General features: G+C 42.6%; 2 protein-coding genes across 3 annotated transcripts in view; both read right to left on the bottom strand.

Moving 5' to 3' along the window:
* ano5a (anoctamin 5a) overlaps window positions 1–20,039 on the bottom strand; it is an 805,725-nt gene that overhangs the window by 140,908 nt on the left and 644,778 nt on the right. The window lies entirely within an intron of this gene.
* cpne8 (copine VIII) overlaps window positions 1–20,039 on the bottom strand; it is a 100,015-nt gene that overhangs the window by 28,053 nt on the left and 51,923 nt on the right. For both annotated transcript variants that reach the window (XM_087312644.1, XM_087312645.1), the window contains 9 exons: window positions 15,740–15,803; window positions 12,805–12,908; window positions 12,161–12,265; window positions 8,603–8,644; window positions 8,441–8,516; window positions 5,789–5,842; window positions 5,355–5,416; window positions 2,874–2,920; window positions 1,085–1,266 (listed from right to left, as the gene is read on the bottom strand). In XM_087312644.1, the coding sequence (XP_087168770.1) occupies window positions 1,085–1,266; window positions 2,874–2,920; window positions 5,355–5,416; window positions 5,789–5,842; window positions 8,441–8,516; window positions 8,603–8,644; window positions 12,161–12,265; window positions 12,805–12,908; window positions 15,740–15,803 (736 nt within the window). The remainder of the gene's footprint in view (window positions 1–1,084; window positions 1,267–2,873; window positions 2,921–5,354; window positions 5,417–5,788; window positions 5,843–8,440; window positions 8,517–8,602; window positions 8,645–12,160; window positions 12,266–12,804; window positions 12,909–15,739; window positions 15,804–20,039) is intronic.

Here is a 20,039-nt window from a genome sequence, read left to right as displayed (position 1 = left end):
ATTTACATCATGTCTGATATTTGCTGCCAGCTTATTAGAAAGTGACCATTTTTTTCTCTTTGACTCTTTTGATGGAAACCGTTGAGCTTTTGGAGTGGGATTGGTTGGGTTATTGTGACTGATTTTCCATATGCTGTCACTTTTATTTATAATGAAATGTTGCATCGTGGCTCAGTGTTTAGCACTGTCACCTCACAGCAAGAAGGTCACTGGTTTGAGTCCCGACTGGGCCAGTTGGCATTTCTGTGTGGAGTTTGCATGTTCTCCCCGTGTTGGCGTGGGTTTTCTCTGGGTGCTTCGTTTCCCCCCACAGTCCAAACACATGTGGTATAGAATTGGGAGAGCTAAACTGGCTTTGTGTATGTGTGTGAATGAGTGTGTATGAGTGTTTCCCGGTACTAGGTTGCAGCTGGAAGAGCATTCGCTGTTTAAAATATATGCTGGATAAGGAAAATTAATGAATGAAAGCAAACCCTGCTAAAAAAATCAGGCCCTGTTTACAAGATATAAAACAAGTCTCTGATGCCTCTAGAGAGAGTGTGTGTGTGTGTGTGTGTGTGTGTGTGTGTGTGTGTGTGTGTGTGTGTGTGTGTGTGTGTGTGTGTGTGTGAAGTTTCAGCTCAAAATACCCTCCAGATAATGATTATAACTCTGTGAAACTGACCCTTTTAGGCTTTGATCCTGATTGTGGTGTTTCGGTGACTGTCTCTTTAAATTTAAATGAGATTGTGCTCTTTTCATAAGAGGGCGGAGCTACAGATGCCTGTTTGTCAGCATAGTGGCAGATTCAAAAACAAGACTGACGTCATATGCTAATGAGGGAAAGGCGGTCACTAGTAGGCGGGGCTTCCCCCCTCTGATGACATGTGTTTCCGTTTTCATCAGGTCTGATTATAAAACATACAATGCATTCATGTTTACCATTAGAAGCTGCGCATATTCACACACTGCTGATGCACAACTGTGTTTAAACCCCTTATTAGTGTGGTTTCTGCATAATAGGCTGCATAAACAAGCTTGAAAGTAAAACACAGTCAATTGCTTGTAGTTTCCTAATAACAGAATAGAAAAGATGTGTCCTCACCAGGGGAAACTCGTGGGACACGCGGCCGTCGGGTGGCAGTTTTGCACCAAATCCCAGCGCAGGGAAGAGCTTATCGCTGTCATAGTCCTGAATAATCTCCCCCACGGCTCGGAGCGCCAGTGCATATGCGTTCAGATGATACGGGCTCATGTAGTGGAGAGAGGTAGGCTGCGAAGGGTTGCCTGCCAATAACGAAAGCGGAAAATGCAGGAATTAATACTATTTCAACATGTGAAATGTCTATTTAAAGACAGAGTTCACCTAAAAAATGAACATTTACAGTGTAAGTCAGATTTATTCGCCCTCCTTATATCTTTCCCCCAATTCCTGTTTAACAGAGAAGATTTCTTCAACACATAATCATAATAGTATTAAAAACTCAGCTCTAAAAACTGATTTATTTTATCCTTGCCATGATGACAGTAAATAATATTAGACTAGATATTCTTCAAGACACTAGTATTCAGCTTAAAGTGACATTTAAAGGCTTAACTAGGGTAATTAGGGTGAAGTTAGGGTAATTAGGCAAGTCATTGTACAGTGGTTTGTTCTGGAGACAATCCAAAACTAATATAGCTTAAGGGGGCTAATAATATTGACCTTAAAATGGGTTTAATAAAACTGGTTGAAATTAAGGGAGTTTTCCAGGAGAAATAAAACGGGAAGGTGGCGGGAGATGGGTCTGAAATACGGGAGACTTCTGGGAAAAACGGGAGTGTTGGCAGGTATGCTCACTCATACTCTCTAAGCCGTGGTGTAGAGGTCTGCATTCCTGCAGGTCCCGACCAGATTTCTTGCGGTGCAGGAATAATGCGCGGGAGCGGTCGGTAACTTTGGTTTAAACTGAACGGGAGTGGGCGGTCTATAAATATCGACTCCTGAGCGAGCGAGCACGCGTATGTATGTGAGTGAATGAGAGAGTGTGATGCTTTGGTTAGCTTACTTGTTGGTGTCTATGTGTGTGTGTGTGTGTGAATGAGAGAGAGAGAGCTTCGTGCTGTCCATGTGTGTGTGTTTATACAGACAGCTTGTTGTTGTTGGGTGGTTTTTAATTTTGTCCTTAGCGGGAACGGGCGCGGAGGGTGGAAAATGGGGCGGGGCGGGCAGCGTGACAACAAATGCTGAATATAAGCGGGAATGGTCAGGTTCGGAGTAAAACCTGGCGGGAGCGGGAATCAAAATTTTGTCCCGCGCAGATCTCCACGTGGTGAGCATTTCTCTCTGTCTCGAGCTGAACGCTGTCGACCAATCGCAACTAACTGTCAACAGTCCAATCAGAGCAGATTAGCTTCGCACTAAGGAACAAATGAATCGCTAAACGAATCATAAGGGAGTCGCTGGGATAATTAGGTAAAAATAAATGCAGATTATAAGACAATGAAAGTGTTTTTTGACCTTGCATGCAGATCAGCATGTTGTTGGAGACTCCCAAAACCAAAATATGACTCTTCTTAATGTATAATAGCGGCTCTTTAACTAAATATCATGACTCATTGAAGACTTTTGTAAATATCCTACTTTAAATATATGCTGTGTATTAGTATTTATTATTATCACATTCATAATATTTACTGATTTATTTTTTGTTTATATTCATAATTTGTATTGATTAATAATATGCATTGACTGTAGATTACTGTTTACTGTAGATCATTTCCAACAAATGTTATTGAATCATTTAAATGTAAACATATCTAAAACATCAACAAAACATACACATTTACACTCACAATGCAGAAGACTTTTATTATTTTATTTGCAAAGCAACCTTAGAGAAAAGAGCGCTCACCGTTTGACGCAGTGAAATCAATGGCCACCGTGAAATTAATTTGAGTGCTGCAAAAGCCAAACATTAAGACAAGCATGAGTCAGCTTATGAACATGAGAAATACAGTCTGATACCCATGACTCCCTCTCAGCATCTCAAGCACTAATCTCTGCCTGTTTTTGCAGGCGTCTTATAGATATTCCTGGGATGTTTCTCCAGTGTTTGCTTGGTTTGAAGGCCAGGTCATGTGCCCGGGGTCTCTGCGACTCTCAGAATAGAGCGCTCTATTTATAGCCTGGGTTATTACGGCATCATAATGCAGTGTGTGTGTGTGTGTGTGTGTGTGTGTGTGTGTGACGTGAAGAGCAGGAGAGCGAAGGAAGAGGGAATTATTCATGGATGGAGAGGCGAAGCGATGTGTTTGCAGTCTCGAGTGTGTTCGCATCTTATTTCTGTATGCATGGAGAACCCGCGTGACGTCACCAGAGCCTAAATATACCTGAATTCCACAATGATGAATTCATTTAGAAGAAGAGGCGCTCAACCAAAACGTGATTTCTTATTTTATTAACCCTTGTGTGCTGCTGGGCGTGTTTTCATCCTTTCTGAGGGGATTTTTAGGCTTGATTTGTCCATGATTTTCCCCGTGTTTCAGCAGATAGAATTATTTTTGGTGACAAATCTTGTTTGAAAGCATATTTTGAGAAAATGCTTTAAAACTTTACAATAACTCAACAATACACTTTGTGCAAATCGTCATGTTGGGCGCTGTTTTTGTCCCATTTACTTCCATTATAAGGACAGTTTGTGATTGCAAAGCCATAACAGCATTACACTCACCGGCCACTTTATTAGGTACACCTTACAAGTACCGGGTTGGACTCTCTTTTGCCTTTAGAACTGACTTAATCCTTCATGGCAGAGATTCAACAAGGTGCTGGAACTATTCCTCAGAGATCTTGCTCCATGATAGCATCACACAGTTGCTGCTGATTTGCCAATCCCTCGTTCCACCACATCCCAAAGGTGCTCTATTGAATTGAGCTCTGGTGACTGTGGAGGCCATTTGAGTACAGTGAACTCATTGTCAAGTTCAAGAAACCAGTCTGAGATGATTCATGCTGTATGACATGGTGTGTTATCCTGCTGGAAGTAGCCATCAGAAGATGGAGACACTGTGCTCATAAAGAGATGGACATGGTCAGCAACAATACTCAGGTAGGCTGTGGTGTTGACACCATGCTCAATTGGCACTAATGGACCCAAAGTGTGCCAAGAAAATCTCCCCCACAGCATTACACCACCACCACCAGCCTGAACCATTGCTACAAGGAAGGATGGATCCATGCTTTCATGTTGCTGAGGCCAAATTCTGACCCATTTAAATGTGTCAGCAGAAATGGAGACTCATCAGAGCAGGCAACGTTTCTCCAATCTCCTATTGTCCAGTTTTGGTGAGTCTGTGTGAATTGTAGCCTCAGTTTCCTGTTCTTAGCTGACAGGAGCAGCACCCGGTGTGCTCTTCTGCTGCTGTAGCCCATCCCCCTCAAGGTTGGTCGTTTTGTGTGTTCAGAGATGCTCTTCTGCAGAGCTCGGTTGCTTATTTGAGTTACTGTTGCCTTTCTATCAGCTGGAACCAGTCTGGCCATTCTCCTCTGACCTCTGGCATCAACAAGGCATATGCACCCACAGAACTGCCGCTCACTGGATATTCCCTTCATTTTCTGTAAACCCTAGAGATGGTTGTGCGTGAAAATCCCAGCAGATCAGCAGTTTCTAAAAGACTCAGAGCAGCCTGTCTGGCACTAGCAACCATGTCACGTTCAAAATCACCTAAATCCTCTTTCTTCCCCATTCTGATGCTCAGTTTGAACTGCAGCAGATCGTCTTGATCATGTCTGCTTGCCTAAATGCATTGAGTTCCTGCCTTGTGATTGGCTGATTAGAAACTTGTCAACAAACAGCTGGACAGGTGTACCTAATAAAGTGGCCGGCAAACGTATAATCATGCATACTTTATTGTTGCAGGTTTTCCTTGTTGAGAAGAGGTAAAATTAGTCATTTTTACTGTTGATTATCAGTTGCAGTGCAAAAACACTAGTTTCTGCTTTCTATAGGGAGTATAGTGTGCTCAGAGGGATGGAAAAAGAGCGGTGCTTGTCATTCATCACAATTTAACAGAGTTTTCCAACAACTTTCATGTATTTCGGAAGATAGTCATGAATTAGCAGGTTGTACATCCAGCAGCTCTGATCTCTCCTGAAACATTATCCATTATATATCAATGAATATGATCATTATTTAGCACAATAAACAAAAACCTCACATGCAGGCTCAACGGGAGTATTTAAAACGTGTGTGTGAAAGGGTTAGATTAACATTACACCACACAAACTGCATAAAGCAACCCCCCAGAACACAGAAATACACAACACAGCATGTCTTTAAAGTGATTTAGTTCACGTTCGAGTCCTCATAAAGCATGCATTAATGTAAACTCACCCTCCTTTAATGTAGTCCAGGAAGGTGACCTCGACGTCGATGAAGCAGGACAGCAGAGTGACCTGTCGACATGAAACTTTGGTAACACTTCCTATGTAGAGTCCTAAAGGGCATCATCACACTTTCAGTAAGCAATGCATACTTTAATCATAAATGTCATATCAATATTCATGCTCGGGGGGGGGTGATGATGCAACTCCCTGGAGTCACAGCCAATCAGGAGCTCCACCGGCGCTTATGAATATTCATGTGCACCGCTTATGAAGGCGTCGTGCATTGCTTATGAAGACATAATGCAGGACCTTCTATAAGAAGTCTTACCAATAAGGATGTGTGTTCGTTAGAAAAGGGCGCCACTTTTATTTTTGCTCTTCTTAGGAACGTTTGTTTAATCGCTGTTTTTAATGGTGAGGAGTCGGTAAAAAAGCACTCACGGTTCCTGAGTTCAGGTATTTCTTCTTCTTTTTCTTCTTCTTGGGATTCAGCACCTGCGGAAATAAAGAGCAAAACCATCTCTGTTGATGGTGAAAACAACCCAAGCTTATTCCGATTATGTACCCCTGTATACATTTCTGGAGAGCGCCAAATACGTCCCAGGAGCTATGTTTTTTTGCAGTTTTTGCGAATCCACCAGAGGTCGCTGTGTACGCTTTTTCAGATCTCAAATTTCTCTCGCGAGTGCCAATCTTGCCTGCTGTTCTCACGTAAATCCACCAGAGGCCGCTGTCGGTCGACTGACTGACTGACCCACCCTCCTCCTTCCCTAAACCCACGACACTGTTTTCAAAAGCAGTCCAGAAAAAGAAAAGCTCTCGCGGCCGCCTGCCTTTTTACCACGTTTTCAGATTTTACCACATTTTCACTCTGTTATTTACTTGTTTATTTTATTTTTTGTCTTATTTGCTTTCTGAAACCGTTTTTCATCACACTCGAACACTGTTGTCGCAATCAACTCTATGTCTCAAATCCTACGACGTACTCAGCGAGCCACTGGACAAACTAGTAACAGCAGAAAAACCTTCCACACCAAGTTAAGCGGTCAGCTGCAAGCGCGCAAAGGAATGCCGTCATACCGCCCCGTAGCGTTCGTTTAAGGACGAAATGCAGCCATATGTACCCCTGGCTGATCTCCAGAAATGTATATAGGGCTACGCTTTCAGAATGAGTCTATGTTGTTAAAAGACTAAAGAGATGAAGCTGATTGGTCAGTTATTGTCTTGTGCCACTGGAAAATGCGAGCTGACCCAGCCGGAACTCGAACCAGCCACCTTACAGCTGTGAAACAACAGTGTTAACCACTGAGCCACCGTGTCACCCCTCCATTTATTTATTTCATATTTATTTTACTGTGTTAATTGCACTGCTGGTTAGACCTGAACTGCATTTCGTTGCATTGTACTTGGACATGTGTCCAATGACAATAAAGTTGAATCTAATCTAATCTAATAAAGACTAAACAAGCTAAATAAATAAATGGATATTAATAGTTGTCACGCCTGTTGCAGTGCCCTCATGTGGATACTTGAGCATTTGTTTGGTTTTTGCATGGATTCCCTGCACACGTGGTCACTCATTGCTTTCAGCTGTTCCTTGCTTGTTTAATTGAGTCCTGTCTTCATTAACCCTGTTCTGTTGTGTTTTAGTCGCTTTGTGCTTTTGTTCCTCGGGGTTTGATTTCTTCACTTGATCACTTTTGTATCTTCTCGATGTTTTGGATTCCTTATTTGTTTCTTGTTTAAACTCCCCATTTTTGGTATCACTGTTTCTTACATTCCTGCTCGTTTCTTGTCTGCACTGTGTTTTTTGGATAATCGTTGTTTTGTTTAATATATTCGTTTTGCTGCACTTGGATCTTGTCTTGTTCTTGTAAACTACTATAACTATTTATTTATGCTAACTCAACGACATTTTGATCGAAATTTTTCAATATTCATTTATGTATATGCAGCATTTGTGCATCCTTTGGTGAACATCAGCACATCGGTGCTTGAATCCAGTGGCAAAAATCATCCCGAGTTTCTGGTTCAGAGATGATGGATAATAGGGAACCAGCAGCTCTCGAACGTTTGAAGACGTCCTCGATATTATCTGGTAGCCTCCTTTGATACACTTTCTTCTCTCCTACGGGTTTGATTTATACCTCAGTGATGTGGAGGTCATACAAAAGATGAAATATATATATACCTTTCACAGAGGCGGAGAAAAAATGTCGTATAGCCAGAAACATAATTTACACAAGCAAGCAAACGCAGCTCTCGGGAGATATACTGTACATCAGCTGCGTTATTGAAGACAGATTAGGCTCTGCTTATAGGTCAGCATGTCTGCATCTTGTTTTTGTTGCTTCGCAAATACAGTTGAAGATACAATTATTAGACAAAATGAGTGAACTTATGGGCGTCACGGTGGAGCCGTGGGTAGCACAATCACCTCACAGCTAGAAGGTCACTGGTTTAAGCCTCGGCTGGTCCATATGGCATTTCTATGTGGAGTTTGCATGTTCTCCCCTTGATGGCGCGGGTTTCCTCCGAGGGCTCCGATTTACCCCACTGTCCAAACACGTGCGCTACAGGGGAATTGGGTTAGCTAAATTGTCCGTAGTGTAGGTGTGTGAATGAGTGTATGGGTGTTTCCCAGAGATAGGTTGCAGTTGGAAGAACTTCCATAAAACATACGCTGGATAAGTTGGCGGTTCATTCCACTGTGGCGACCACAGTTTAATAAAGGGACTACGCCAAAAAGAAAATGAATGAGTGAAATTGCTTGAACTGAGCCGGTCTAATCCTGTTTATCTGAATTGAACCTGCTCCCGACCAGGTTTGAGCTACCAGAACTGTTGCTATGACGACAACTTTCGGATCAGTTTTGAAGAACGAAACGATCCTGGATCATTTCAAATCGTCAATAACCTAATCAGGCTCACTGAGTAATCCACGTACAAAGAACGGACCCCAGTACCAAATGCATTTTCCCCCAATCACACACTTATTAAAGTGATGTAAACATCTGCATTAAAAGCGAGCATGTTTACGATAATGTAAATGGACGTGTGTGAAAAACACATGAGGAAAAGCAGAGCGGCTCACCTCCCACACAGTGAACTGTGTGTGGCCTTTGGAAAGCTCCCTGTAGCTGGTGCTGAACTCGCCAATGTAGTCATGACTGAAAACACACACACACACACACACACACAGTTTCATGCCATATCTCGATGCAGCTTATTTCAGTATGTGCAGAATGACTCTTACCCTCCATCTCTGTCCCAGTCATACACCTCGATTTTTATTGCTCTACAAAAACAAAAGGAAGAGAAGGTTTAGCGTTTGAAAGCATGTGATATTATGGCCAACACAATGATTGACTGTTGTGTTGCTGAACTGAGTTTAATGTAATGTGCCAGCTGACCCAGCTGGGACTCAAACTAGCGACCTTCATGCTGTGAGGCGACATCGCTACCCACTGCGCCATCGAGCTGCCCCCCCCAAAAAATAAGGAAGTAAATAAAAACCAGAGGGCGGTACGGTGGCTCAGTGATTAGCACTGTGGCCTCACAGCAAGAAGGTCGCTGGTTTGAGCTTCGGCTGGGTCAGTTGGCATTTCAGTGTGGAGTTGGCATGTTCTCCCAGTGTTGGCATGGGTTTCCCCCACAGTCCAAACACATTCGCTATAGACAGGGCCGGAGCAAGCTGAAGTGCCGCTCTAGGCAAAGGACGGTCATGCCGCCCTCAACTATAAACGGGGGTGGAAGGGGGGGCGCCCTCTCTATTCTGCTGCCCTATACGCGGATATAACTGAGGGCGCGGGAGCTGAGGGTAGTGTCGGGAACGCCGCTCTCTCTATTCTGCCGTACTAGACGCGGATATAACTTAGGGCGCGGGTGGTGCGGGTGGTGTCGCGGACGCCGCTCTCTCTATTCTGCCACCCTAGACGCGGATATAACTGAGGGCGCTGGTGGCGAGGGTAGTTTCGGGGACGCCGCCTACTCTATTCTGCCGCCCTAAACATGGATATAACTGAGGGCGCGGGAGCTGAGGGTAGTGTCGGGAACGCCGCTCTCTCTATTCTGCCACCCTAGACGCGGATATAACTGAGGGCGCGGGAGCTGAGGGTAGTGTCGGGAACGCCGCTCTCTCTATTCTGCCGTACTAGACGTGGATATTACTTAGGGCGCGGGTGGTGCGGGTAGTGTCGCGGACGCCGCTCTCTCTATTCTGCAGCCCTAGACGCGGATATAACTGAGGGCGCTGGTGGCGAGGGTAGTTTCGGGGATGCCGCCCACTCTATTCTTCCGCTCTAGGCGGACGCCTAGGTCGCCTCTATGGACGCGCCGGCCCTGGCTATAAGGGAATTGATTAACCAAATTGGCCGTAGTATATGAGTGTGTAGTGACTGGAAGGGCATCCGCTGTGCAAAACATATGATGGAACAGTTGGCGGTTCATTCCGCTGTGGTGACCCCTGATAAATAAGGGACTGAGGAAAATGAATGAATGAATAAAAGTCACACCAGTGTGTTGTGGTGCATTCCTTCTATAATCATCACTAAATCCCTGAGACTTGAAACAGAGCTTCTGTTGGCTCAGATCAGACCGAATAACCTTTGGTGCCCTCCTGCACAGATGGGCCGAGGGCACCAACACCCTGTCATTGGCTTGTGCTTTGCTCCTCCTTGGGTAAATTCTCACACTGCTCAAGGGTTAGAAGTGCTCAGGCTTCGACGTTTTAGAGATACTCTGACCTAGACAAGTTGGCCCTTGTCAAAGTCACTCAGATCTTTATTCCAGCCTATTTCTACAGCATCCAACACATCAGCTGAGTTTCCTTCAGGATCTGCTCTATTAATCCTTTTACTTAACAATATCGCCCCCAAGCCGCCTCCTACTGGGTCCTAGTGCCAGCCTAATGAGAAATGTATTCAAGCGCTGCTGCTGGTACACTAATAAAAAAACGAGGAAAAAAGTGTCATAAAATCAAAACAACGTCTGATTTTTATTTATTGTGAGAAGCTACAACTTATGTGGTAAAAGAAAAGATATCGGCATCAGCTCGGCCATCAAGAGCTTGAAAAAATAGCCTAGTGGTTAGCCATAGATATATACATTAGATGTCGCCTGGCCTATTGTTGTCTATTGGATGGAATGCGTCAATAGCGCCGCCATCTTGCTACAGGGTAGCGCTCCTTTGAAATGAATGAGGGACCAAGGTACAGTGGAGGACTGTGGCCATGCAAAGCCAGAGATATACACATATACACATATATCTATGATCGGGAGTTTTCCTGGATGTTACTATCCACCCTCCCTGTTAAATTTGATCTAATCATGTGCTGAAACACAGCTCCTCTCCTGCTTTCACTGCTCATACTGACGGAGAGAGCGACTCGTTTGTGAATGAATCCCCCGAACAACTCTTTCACTAACGTTAGCCGACAATAATAAAGTTTCTGGCAGTGCAGCATCTCGTTGTCATATTTCTTTTGCATTGTTTGCTGATTTTATTCAACAAAACTAGCATAAGCCGAGTGTTTAGTGCGAGTTGGAGCTGCTTTGGCGTATGCTGAATGCAGTAAGTGACTGTTATCATCAATAACGTTACCTGATTAGCACAAAAGTTCAGAACATACAAAAACAGAAAAAAACTTAATATTACCTATGAAATGTTCTGCCTTTGTGCTGTTTTCTTAGTTTGCTCGTTACTACACCCGTAGACAGCGCTAAAGTCCCGCATCTTCACGTAATAACACTGTCTTGACTAGTGCGGTTGAATGACATTTGTCCTGGGAGCCCTGTACCAATGTGGCGGCGCTATTGACGCATGCTCAGGGTCCCTATGCGATATCTAGTGCATATATCTATGGTGGTTAGCATGTCGACATATGGTGCAGTAGCACATCAGGGCGTCCCGTGTTCGAATCCCGGCTCGAGGACATTTCCCTACCCCCCTCTCTCTCTCCAACTTCGCTTCCTCTCTAAATACTGTCCTATCTAATAAAGGCAAAAAATAAATCTTAAAAAAAATAGCTTGAAAATATCGACAAAAATCCAATATTGCGCATCCTACATTCCAAAAAAGATCCAAAAAAAGAAATTAAAATTGAAGTCTTTATCAATGATGAAGTATTTATCTGGAGCCCTTGAAGGACCGTGGGTGCATGAGCATCGCACCAGTTTCGTTTCCAGCCACGGTTGCTTCGAGTGAGGAAACGGCACCGTGCAGGTGATCATCTCATTCGTTATTCACCTGTTTTCTTTTGCTCGTGAGAAAAGCTGTTTTTGTCAGTCGTGCTGCTTCTCGATTCGGAGATCACATTTGTACGCATATAGACAAGCGGTCATAAACTAACAGTCGGATCTGTAGTGACGACGAGCCAGCACTGGCAATTTAAAAATGACTTTCAACCAGCCAAAGTGGCCAGTGAGAGTGGCTGTCTAACCCGCCACAACCGAAATCTACCCGCATTTGGCGGCTGTTAATGTAAAGCCCAATTATAATGTTAGATTTCTACATTTAGAGCTATCAGCAACAGTAGTAACAGTGCATTACAACTGATTTTTATTCAGCTTAATACTTCTTCATTTTATTTTTTATTAAATTACAGCTTCTAAGTCTTGCAGTGCTGTTTATGTAATAAAATATGTCTCCTTCGTTTTTTGGCTGATCCAAAAAATGGTCCAATCCGTGACTAAAACAACCATGATGCGATCCCAAAAGTGAGATTTGTGATCTGTTGCACCACTAGCAATGAGGAACAGTGACTATATGTAAATGTGTTTCCTCCTTCCCCAAGACGTCTAATCTTAGACTCACCTGTCATAATCCCCGTTACACAGCGCTCTGACCGGGATCTTGAAGGCCTGCCACACAGGGTCCAGCGTGTTCTTCACCACCTCGGTCTTATGACAGATGGTAAATCTGACAAACAGAAGACGTCAAAGAGGAGGAACCACAACACGGGAGGTGAGAAGCAGTCGGTGTGAAAAGGGCTCTGAAATAGGTCATATGACACATGCACCATCCCCTGGGAATCTGTCAATAGCTGCGTTTCCATCCAAAAATGCGATTAGACTTGGGAATATTGCATTAAACATTTGCCAAAATTTCCATTAATTAGTCAAAGAGAACAGAATGGTCACTTCCTGATAAACTGGAGCAAATATCAGACAGAGAAATGTAGTTTAGTGTGTTTGGAGAAGCCACTGCAGTGTTTTTTCTTCTCTAATAAATGAGTTGCGCCTCAGCAGACAAAACATAGTGAATGCGGTGGCTTTTGAAGGCGTGAGACGCTCTTTGGGAGCGCAGACAGATGCTCAAGACAGTATTATTGATCTTAAAATGATCTCAAAATCACAGTAATATCACTTATTGCAACAACTGTTGTGACAATGCAATTCGTGACGGGCCTAAATAAGAACAGCCCTTTGTATTGGAAAAAATGGGGTAAAATTACTTACGTTCCATCTTCATTGCTACGGTAAAACACCAGGAAAGGGTCTGATTTCCCAAAGAAGTCTTTCTTGTCCAGTTTGTTGCCACAAAACTGCATCAATACTGACTCCTGATCAACAACAGTAAATAAATACATACATACATAAGGTAATGGCAACCCAGGCTCATTCTGAAAACGTACCCCTATTTACATTTCTGGAGAGTGCGAAATACATCCCAGGAGCTACGTTTTTTGCTGTTTTTGTTTTCGCGTATCCACCAGAGGGCGCTGCGTATGCTTTTAGAAATCTCAAATTTCTCTCGCTAGAGACATTCACGCCTGCTGTTCTCGCGTAAATCCACCAGAGGCTGCTGTCGACTGACTGACAGACCGATAATGGACGGATAATAACCCAACGTATAATGTCTTCAAAAGCACCGATTCACCCGCGCCCACCCACTTCCCTAATCCCAACCAATAGTGTCTTTAAAAGCACGATTGACATGTCAGTGTTTTCGAAAGCCATCCAGAAAAGGTAGAGCCTTCACGGCCACTTTATTTTTATCCCGTTTTCAGATTTGACCACATTCTCACCATGTTATTTACATATTTATTTTATTTTTGGCTTTAGTTTGACCCGCTTTCTGGAACCATTTTTCGCCAGACTCGAACCCCTTGATTACAGTCAACTCCACTCCACATCACAAGTTCACCGACACACATGGCGAGCCACTGAACAAACTAGTAACAGCAGAAAAGCCGTCTGTACGAAGGTAAGCAGTCATCTGGTAGCACGTAAAGGAATTTTTGGTTTTGAACGTTCCTCTGGCTAAATAATACGCACTCTCCAGAAATGTATATAGAGCTACGTTTTCAGGAGTCTGGATTGGGTAATGGTGTGATAACTGTCTGTGTTGGTGTATAATAATTGGAATAAAAAACAGTCAATGTCTCTAATGCTGTGTTCACACCAGATGCGGAACGCACGGATAAATTGCGCTATTCACGCGTAAATAGCCGCGTGAACATTTGAGTTTACTCGCTTCATTCGCGCGTCAAACCCCGCTTCATTCGCATGTCAAATTCACTTCAGAACAGACGTGGATTCGCGTGATGGGCAGGGCTTCTGTCTGCCCGAAGACTCTAGCTTCATAGCTAAATAGCTAACATGGATTTTATGAAGAAAATAACATTGTTTATGTGCTTTATGAAGACTGAAAAACAGCGTTGATACGTTTATGGTCGTGTCTGAGTCCACTGCATCCTTTCAGAGGTGTAGCAGCTCTGTGAGCTCAAAAACTCCTCCAGAAACTGAACCTGGATGACGGAGGCTTTCAGCGGTGCTTCTGACTGAGCCAAGCCGAGTTTGATGAACTGTTGTCGGAGAAGGCTGGAGGATTTCCCTCGGAACACCGACAACAGGTTCTACGTCACAATCACGCCCCCACAAGAGCAAGCTTCTGATTGGTTAACGCGGCGCGAATGTACGCTGAAGTTCAGATATTCGAATTCGAGAGATTCGCGCGAAACGCTCGTTAAGCGCGTCAAACGCGCAAAATGTTCAATTCGCCCCGCGCCATTCGTGCAATTTGCGTAATTCGCGCCACGCCATTCGCGCGTATCGCGCCGCAGGATGTCTATTCGCGCGTTTGCATGGACTTAACATGTAAATCACTCGCGCTTGACGCGCGTGCCGTGTCTGGTGTGAACGCAGCATTAGATGTTATTCAGCAAACGTTTACCATACAGAAGGAAAATAAAGAAGAAAGCAGACATGAAGAGATGAGACCAAAAAATAAACAAGTAAAATAAGAGAACAGAAACTACAAGGAGAGAATATGAAGGATGAAAAGGAGAGAAGCAACAAGATTAAAGAAGAGATGAGGAGAAGAAACAGCAAGAAGATGCAGATTAATAAACAGAGAGAAGGAGAGACGACACAAAATGTCTTGCATTAAACTGCAGCACACACTACAGAGAAATCCTGATCCATTCAGAATACTGATGACGTGCAAATGCAGGTATAAATCATTTACAAAGCGTTCTGATTCTGCTAATAATTACTGATTTTTATTTGAGGCCAAAAATCATTAGAACATTCAGATTTTGTATTTTTCATAAAAGATTTTGTAAACGTCCTACTATAAACATATCAAGACTTCATTGCTGATTAGTATAGTGCAGGGGTCACCAATCTCGTTCCTGGAGGGTTTAGCTCCAACTTGCCTCAACACACCTGCCTGGGTGTTTCAAGTACACCTAGGCTGCGTACGAAACCGCCTACTACTCAGTAGGTGCTGCATTTGAATGTAAACGTACTACTTGGCGGTTAGAAAAGTACGCTGTATACAGTATGAACGTGAAAAGTATGAATGGAATTCTGACGAACTACATCCGGCATTTTGTCATGGTCACGTGACCTACCTCCGTCAATTGCGTCGCTTTACTCCCATTCATGAATTCTCTCACGGGGCATCATGGGATAGCACAGCATGCATGGTATGCGCACTTTAGATTCTCGCTGGAAGTAGTAAGTCATCCGGGTACTTCTCGCATACTGATGTTCGAATTCTATGAATTCGGACATACGACTCGACTCGCATACTGATTTTAGCGTACTATATAGTATGGAAGTATGTGGTTTCAGACGCAACCCTAGTAAGACCTTGATTAGCTTCTTCAGGTGTGTTTGATAAGGGTTGGAGCTAAAATCTGCAGGACACCGGCCCTCCAGGAACAAGTTTGGTGATCCCAGGTATAGTGCATTGCTAGGATTTTAATTTGGACAACTTTAAAGGCAACATTTCTTATCATTCTTATTGTATTTTCTTTTTTTATCCAATATTATCCGATCCTAACAAACCATACATCTATGGAAAGCTCATTTATTTAAATCTCAATAAAAAAGACACTTTTATGGTTCGTTTTGTAGACCAGGGTCAGATATTCAGATGACGTACCCTGCAATTTCCCAGTTCTTCCGCTTTCACAATAACAGTTCCACAGTTTTTCCCAGGGATGCCTCTAAAACCAGAAGAAACAATGCATGTTATTGAAGAGCACAACAATATTATTCTTGATTTTTCATATATTAGTATATCAGTATGTTGGCCTTAAAAATGCTGTAAGTTTTTGACTCTTCCAAAGCATAAAAATACCATAATATGTTTGCAGATATTTCAGAAACATGGTCAGTGAACATTCTGAGAAACAACGCTTAAGTCAGATATTCTGCTTTGAAAATGGAAATCTGACTTTGCTGGGTCATTTAACCCGCCCACTGCCAGTTTAGCCAATTATATTTCAGCACCCGGGTTTTCATGGTGGAAAACAGCGTAATTCATTCATTCAGTCATGAAAGCTCTCAAAGCATGCGCTTGTGTCCGGAATGCATCCTCTGGTGGATATTAGCAGATTCCGAAATGAGACGCAGATTCAGAGTTCCCCGTGAGGTTATTAATTAGCAAATAATATAAATATTACGAGCGTAAACATCAGGTGAGCAGGTTACATTGTAACCCCGTGTCCTAACAACACGCTACATGATGAGATTTGCAGTGATGAGCAATTTGCACCAGACGAAACACATCAGAAATGTAAATACAGCCATTCAGAAGCACAGAATAGTGCACTCACTGCACTCCAGCCAAACGGTAATGTTTATAATCTAATTACTACATATTAAACCTCTTTAACGTGATTAAATGTCGATGCTGAATCACTGATATGTGTTGGTTTGCACTGAGTCACAGCTCTAAAGTTCAATTTCAGACTGTTTATTTCATTTTCCTTTTTTAACAAAGAGGAGGAGCTTCTCTATGCCCCGCCCTCTCTGTATGTTTAAGTTGAGATTGTCAAACATCGAATTTAAAAAAATGCACATTTCAAAGCACTTCACGAGACATTTGAGTACTCGTTAACAGAGTAATCAGTATCAGTATTTCTCATCTAATCTTCTGACCAATCAAACGCTCACTAGTGTTTGACATGCCCCGCCCCCTTCTTCCTATATCATTTAATGCACTGGTGCTCAACGACTCTCACTGGCAGAGCTGTGATGAAACAAAACACTATTGGCTTTTTAAACAGGGGAGGGGCTAATTTATGCCCCGCCCTCTCTGTATTTTTAAATTGGGATTACGTCAAACATCGAATGAGCATACACATTTCAAAGCACTTCATAGAACATTTGAGTCCTCGTTAACAGAGTAATTAATAGATATGCTGACTGCTAAATGGACGATGCGTGAATGAGTGAACTTATTGAATGCATGTGTCTGTGCTGCATAAATAAATGTGTGTTTGCAGAAGCAGACGGGCAAATGCATGAGTGTTTTGCCATGCTCTTATATAAGACTACACTCGAGAAGCCCGATCCGGAATTGAATTTAAATTGCATGGACCCGACACTTCAACATCAGCCCGACAAAGACGAGCGCTGAAAGATTTCTGAAGATGATTTGATGAGAGAACAAACTTCTGCCTTACTTATGTGTCGCCTTGAGTGCTTGTTTCAATTCCGCTAAGTAGCTCTGGGTTATGCTATAAAGGTTGGAGAAGCAGGTCTATGCTAACTGAAGACATGCCTTTAATCTGCTCTGAATCTACAGATGTCCTCTGAGGCACTCTCTTAAATTAACCTGAAATGGGCAGCCGTCTATCAGGAATTACTTACAATGAAATATAAAAGAGAGAGATGAGGGAGAAGACCACGAGCTAGCTCGAAGCTACAAGCTAATCAGTTCAAACTGCAATCAAGCTACTTTTTTAATTAATCTGATACAGCTCATGTTTGGCTTAGAGACATTCCCTGTCAGCAGGGATGCAGTAGATATTACAGTGTAATGTTAAATCAATCATTATTACACTGTTTACAGCTTGTCAAATAGCCAAGCGCTGAAATATGAGCACAGCTAGCATTACTTTGAAGCAGCTAGCATTACTATGACACTACTAGCACTATTATGTCAAAACCACAGGGTAGTACTATGACACGACTAACAATACTGTTATGCAACAAGCACAACTAAGATGCATTTCTATGACCCAACTAGCATTCATTCCCTACCGAAAAAACAGCTTAAACCAGCCTAGGCTGGTTGGCTGGTTTTAGCTGGTCGACCAGGCTGGTTTTAGAGGGGTTTTGGCCACTTCCAGACTGGTTTCCAGCCATTTCCAGCCTGATCTTAGCTGGTCAGGCTGGGAGATGACCAGTTAAACCAGCTTGACCAACCTAGCCAGGATGGGAGCCCAGCCAAAACCAGCTATGTCCAGCTTAAACCAGGCTGGTCAAGCTGGTTTTAGCTGGATTTATCTGGTCATTTTCCAGCCTGACCAGCTAAAACCAGCCAACCAGCCTAGGCCCGGATTTAAGCTGGATTTTTCATCAGGGTTTGGTTTAAATACTGTGTAGTACCACTCTGACACAGTTGGCACACTACTATGACACAGATAGCATTGCTCTGATTTAACTAGCATTACTGTAGACAACTACAATGGCAAACTAGCACTACTATGGCACAGTTAACCCTACAATGATGCAGCTAGCATTATTTTAACAAAGCCAGCTATATTATGCCACAACAAACACTTTTATTATGCAGCTCTTAAATGACTATAAAACAACTAGCACAACTATGGCCCACCTAGCCATGCTATGGCCCAACTAGCCCTACTATGGCCCAACTATCCCCGCTATGGCCCAACTAGCCCTGCTATGGCCCAACTAGCCCTACTATGGCCCAACAAGTCTTACTATGGCCCAACTAGCCTGCAATGGCCCAACTTGCCCTACTATGGCCCAACTAGCCCTACAATGGCCCAACAAGTCTTACCATGGCCCAACTAGCCTGCTATGGCCCAACTTGCCCAACTATGGCCCAACTAGCCCTACTATAGCCCAACAAGTCTTACCATGGTCCAACATGTCCTACTATGGCCCAACTAGTCTTACTTTCTCCAACAAGCCCTGCTATGGACCAACAAGTCATTTATTCTCATCATTTTTCATCTTTATTCTTGCAATTTTCTACTTTATTTTTATAATTTCAACTTTATTCTCAAAATATTATGACAATAATCTTATATACATATATATATATATATATATGTATGTATGTGTGTGTGTGTGTGTATATATTTATATACACACACACACACACACAAACACACACACACACACAATACACATTTAATACACATGTAATAATGTTCATTCAGGGCGAACTAACCCTTTAACTGCTTGTGAATTACTTCAACATTGGTTCATATAGCAAACAGAGATGAACTGCGTGTCAGAAATGATCACGAATGAAAGTTGCATGAGCGATTCGCTGTAGCTTATGGCCTTAAATGCTTCTAAATGTATAATTTGCGACTGCAGCGCATGAATAGATGTATGTTGAGCGAGCTCTGAGCGAATGAATGAGAGTAGCGGCTCTGCTTACATAACACTCATCACTCCATATTACCGCTCAATGTGTCAGCAGTGCATCCATACATACACACACAGACATTATATATACAGCCAAACATAAACAGAACTCCGAGAAAAGGACTTGACAATGGAATGCATTTGCATGTGGAACATATACTGAATAATGTTGCATGTATAACGGCTGCTATTATTGTCTCGATTTAATTTTAAATCGTCTATTCATCTAAATCGGATATTCAATGCAGTATTGCAATTATTTTGAGACATAATAACAATAATTGGAATACAATTAAAAATATGCCACTTTGATTTGGATATTATTGAGCGATTTAGACGCAGTCAGCTCCAGTCAAATGAGAAAAGCTTATTTAATGCTCATTAAAGCTGAAGATCAGTGTTTGGTGTGGGCGTCGCACCGCAGGACTGATGCAATGATTCACATTACCAGTTTAATCAACAGTAAGAGCTAAAAAAATTAAACAAAGTATATAATAGTGAGCGAACACGAATCCTCCAACATTTGGAAGCATCCCATGAAAATCCTTCAATAAATGTGAATGTAAATATGCCCCAAAACCTTGCACAACATATTTAGATTAATAATTATTCTGTATTTGATGACAATAAATGACCTATTTTCACTTTAAATCTTAGAAGGATTGCGATGCCGGCTCAGTATTGTGTGGTCTATCGGCCATCGGCGATGGACGATAGCATCATCTATCAACCCAAACCTACTTTATACTTGCAATTTTCAACTTTATTTTTTATAATTTCGACTTTATTCTCTAAATATTACAACATTAATCTATTAACCTTATTTA

This window comes from Danio rerio, chromosome 25 (genome assembly GCF_052040795.2).
Source record: "Danio rerio strain M-AB ecotype USA chromosome 25, GRCz13ab, whole genome shotgun sequence".
NCBI lineage: Eukaryota > Metazoa > Chordata > Actinopteri > Cypriniformes > Danionidae > Danio > Danio rerio.
The sequence above is the reverse complement of the archived record's forward strand: the minus strand, read 5'-3'. Positions and strand labels throughout refer to the sequence as shown.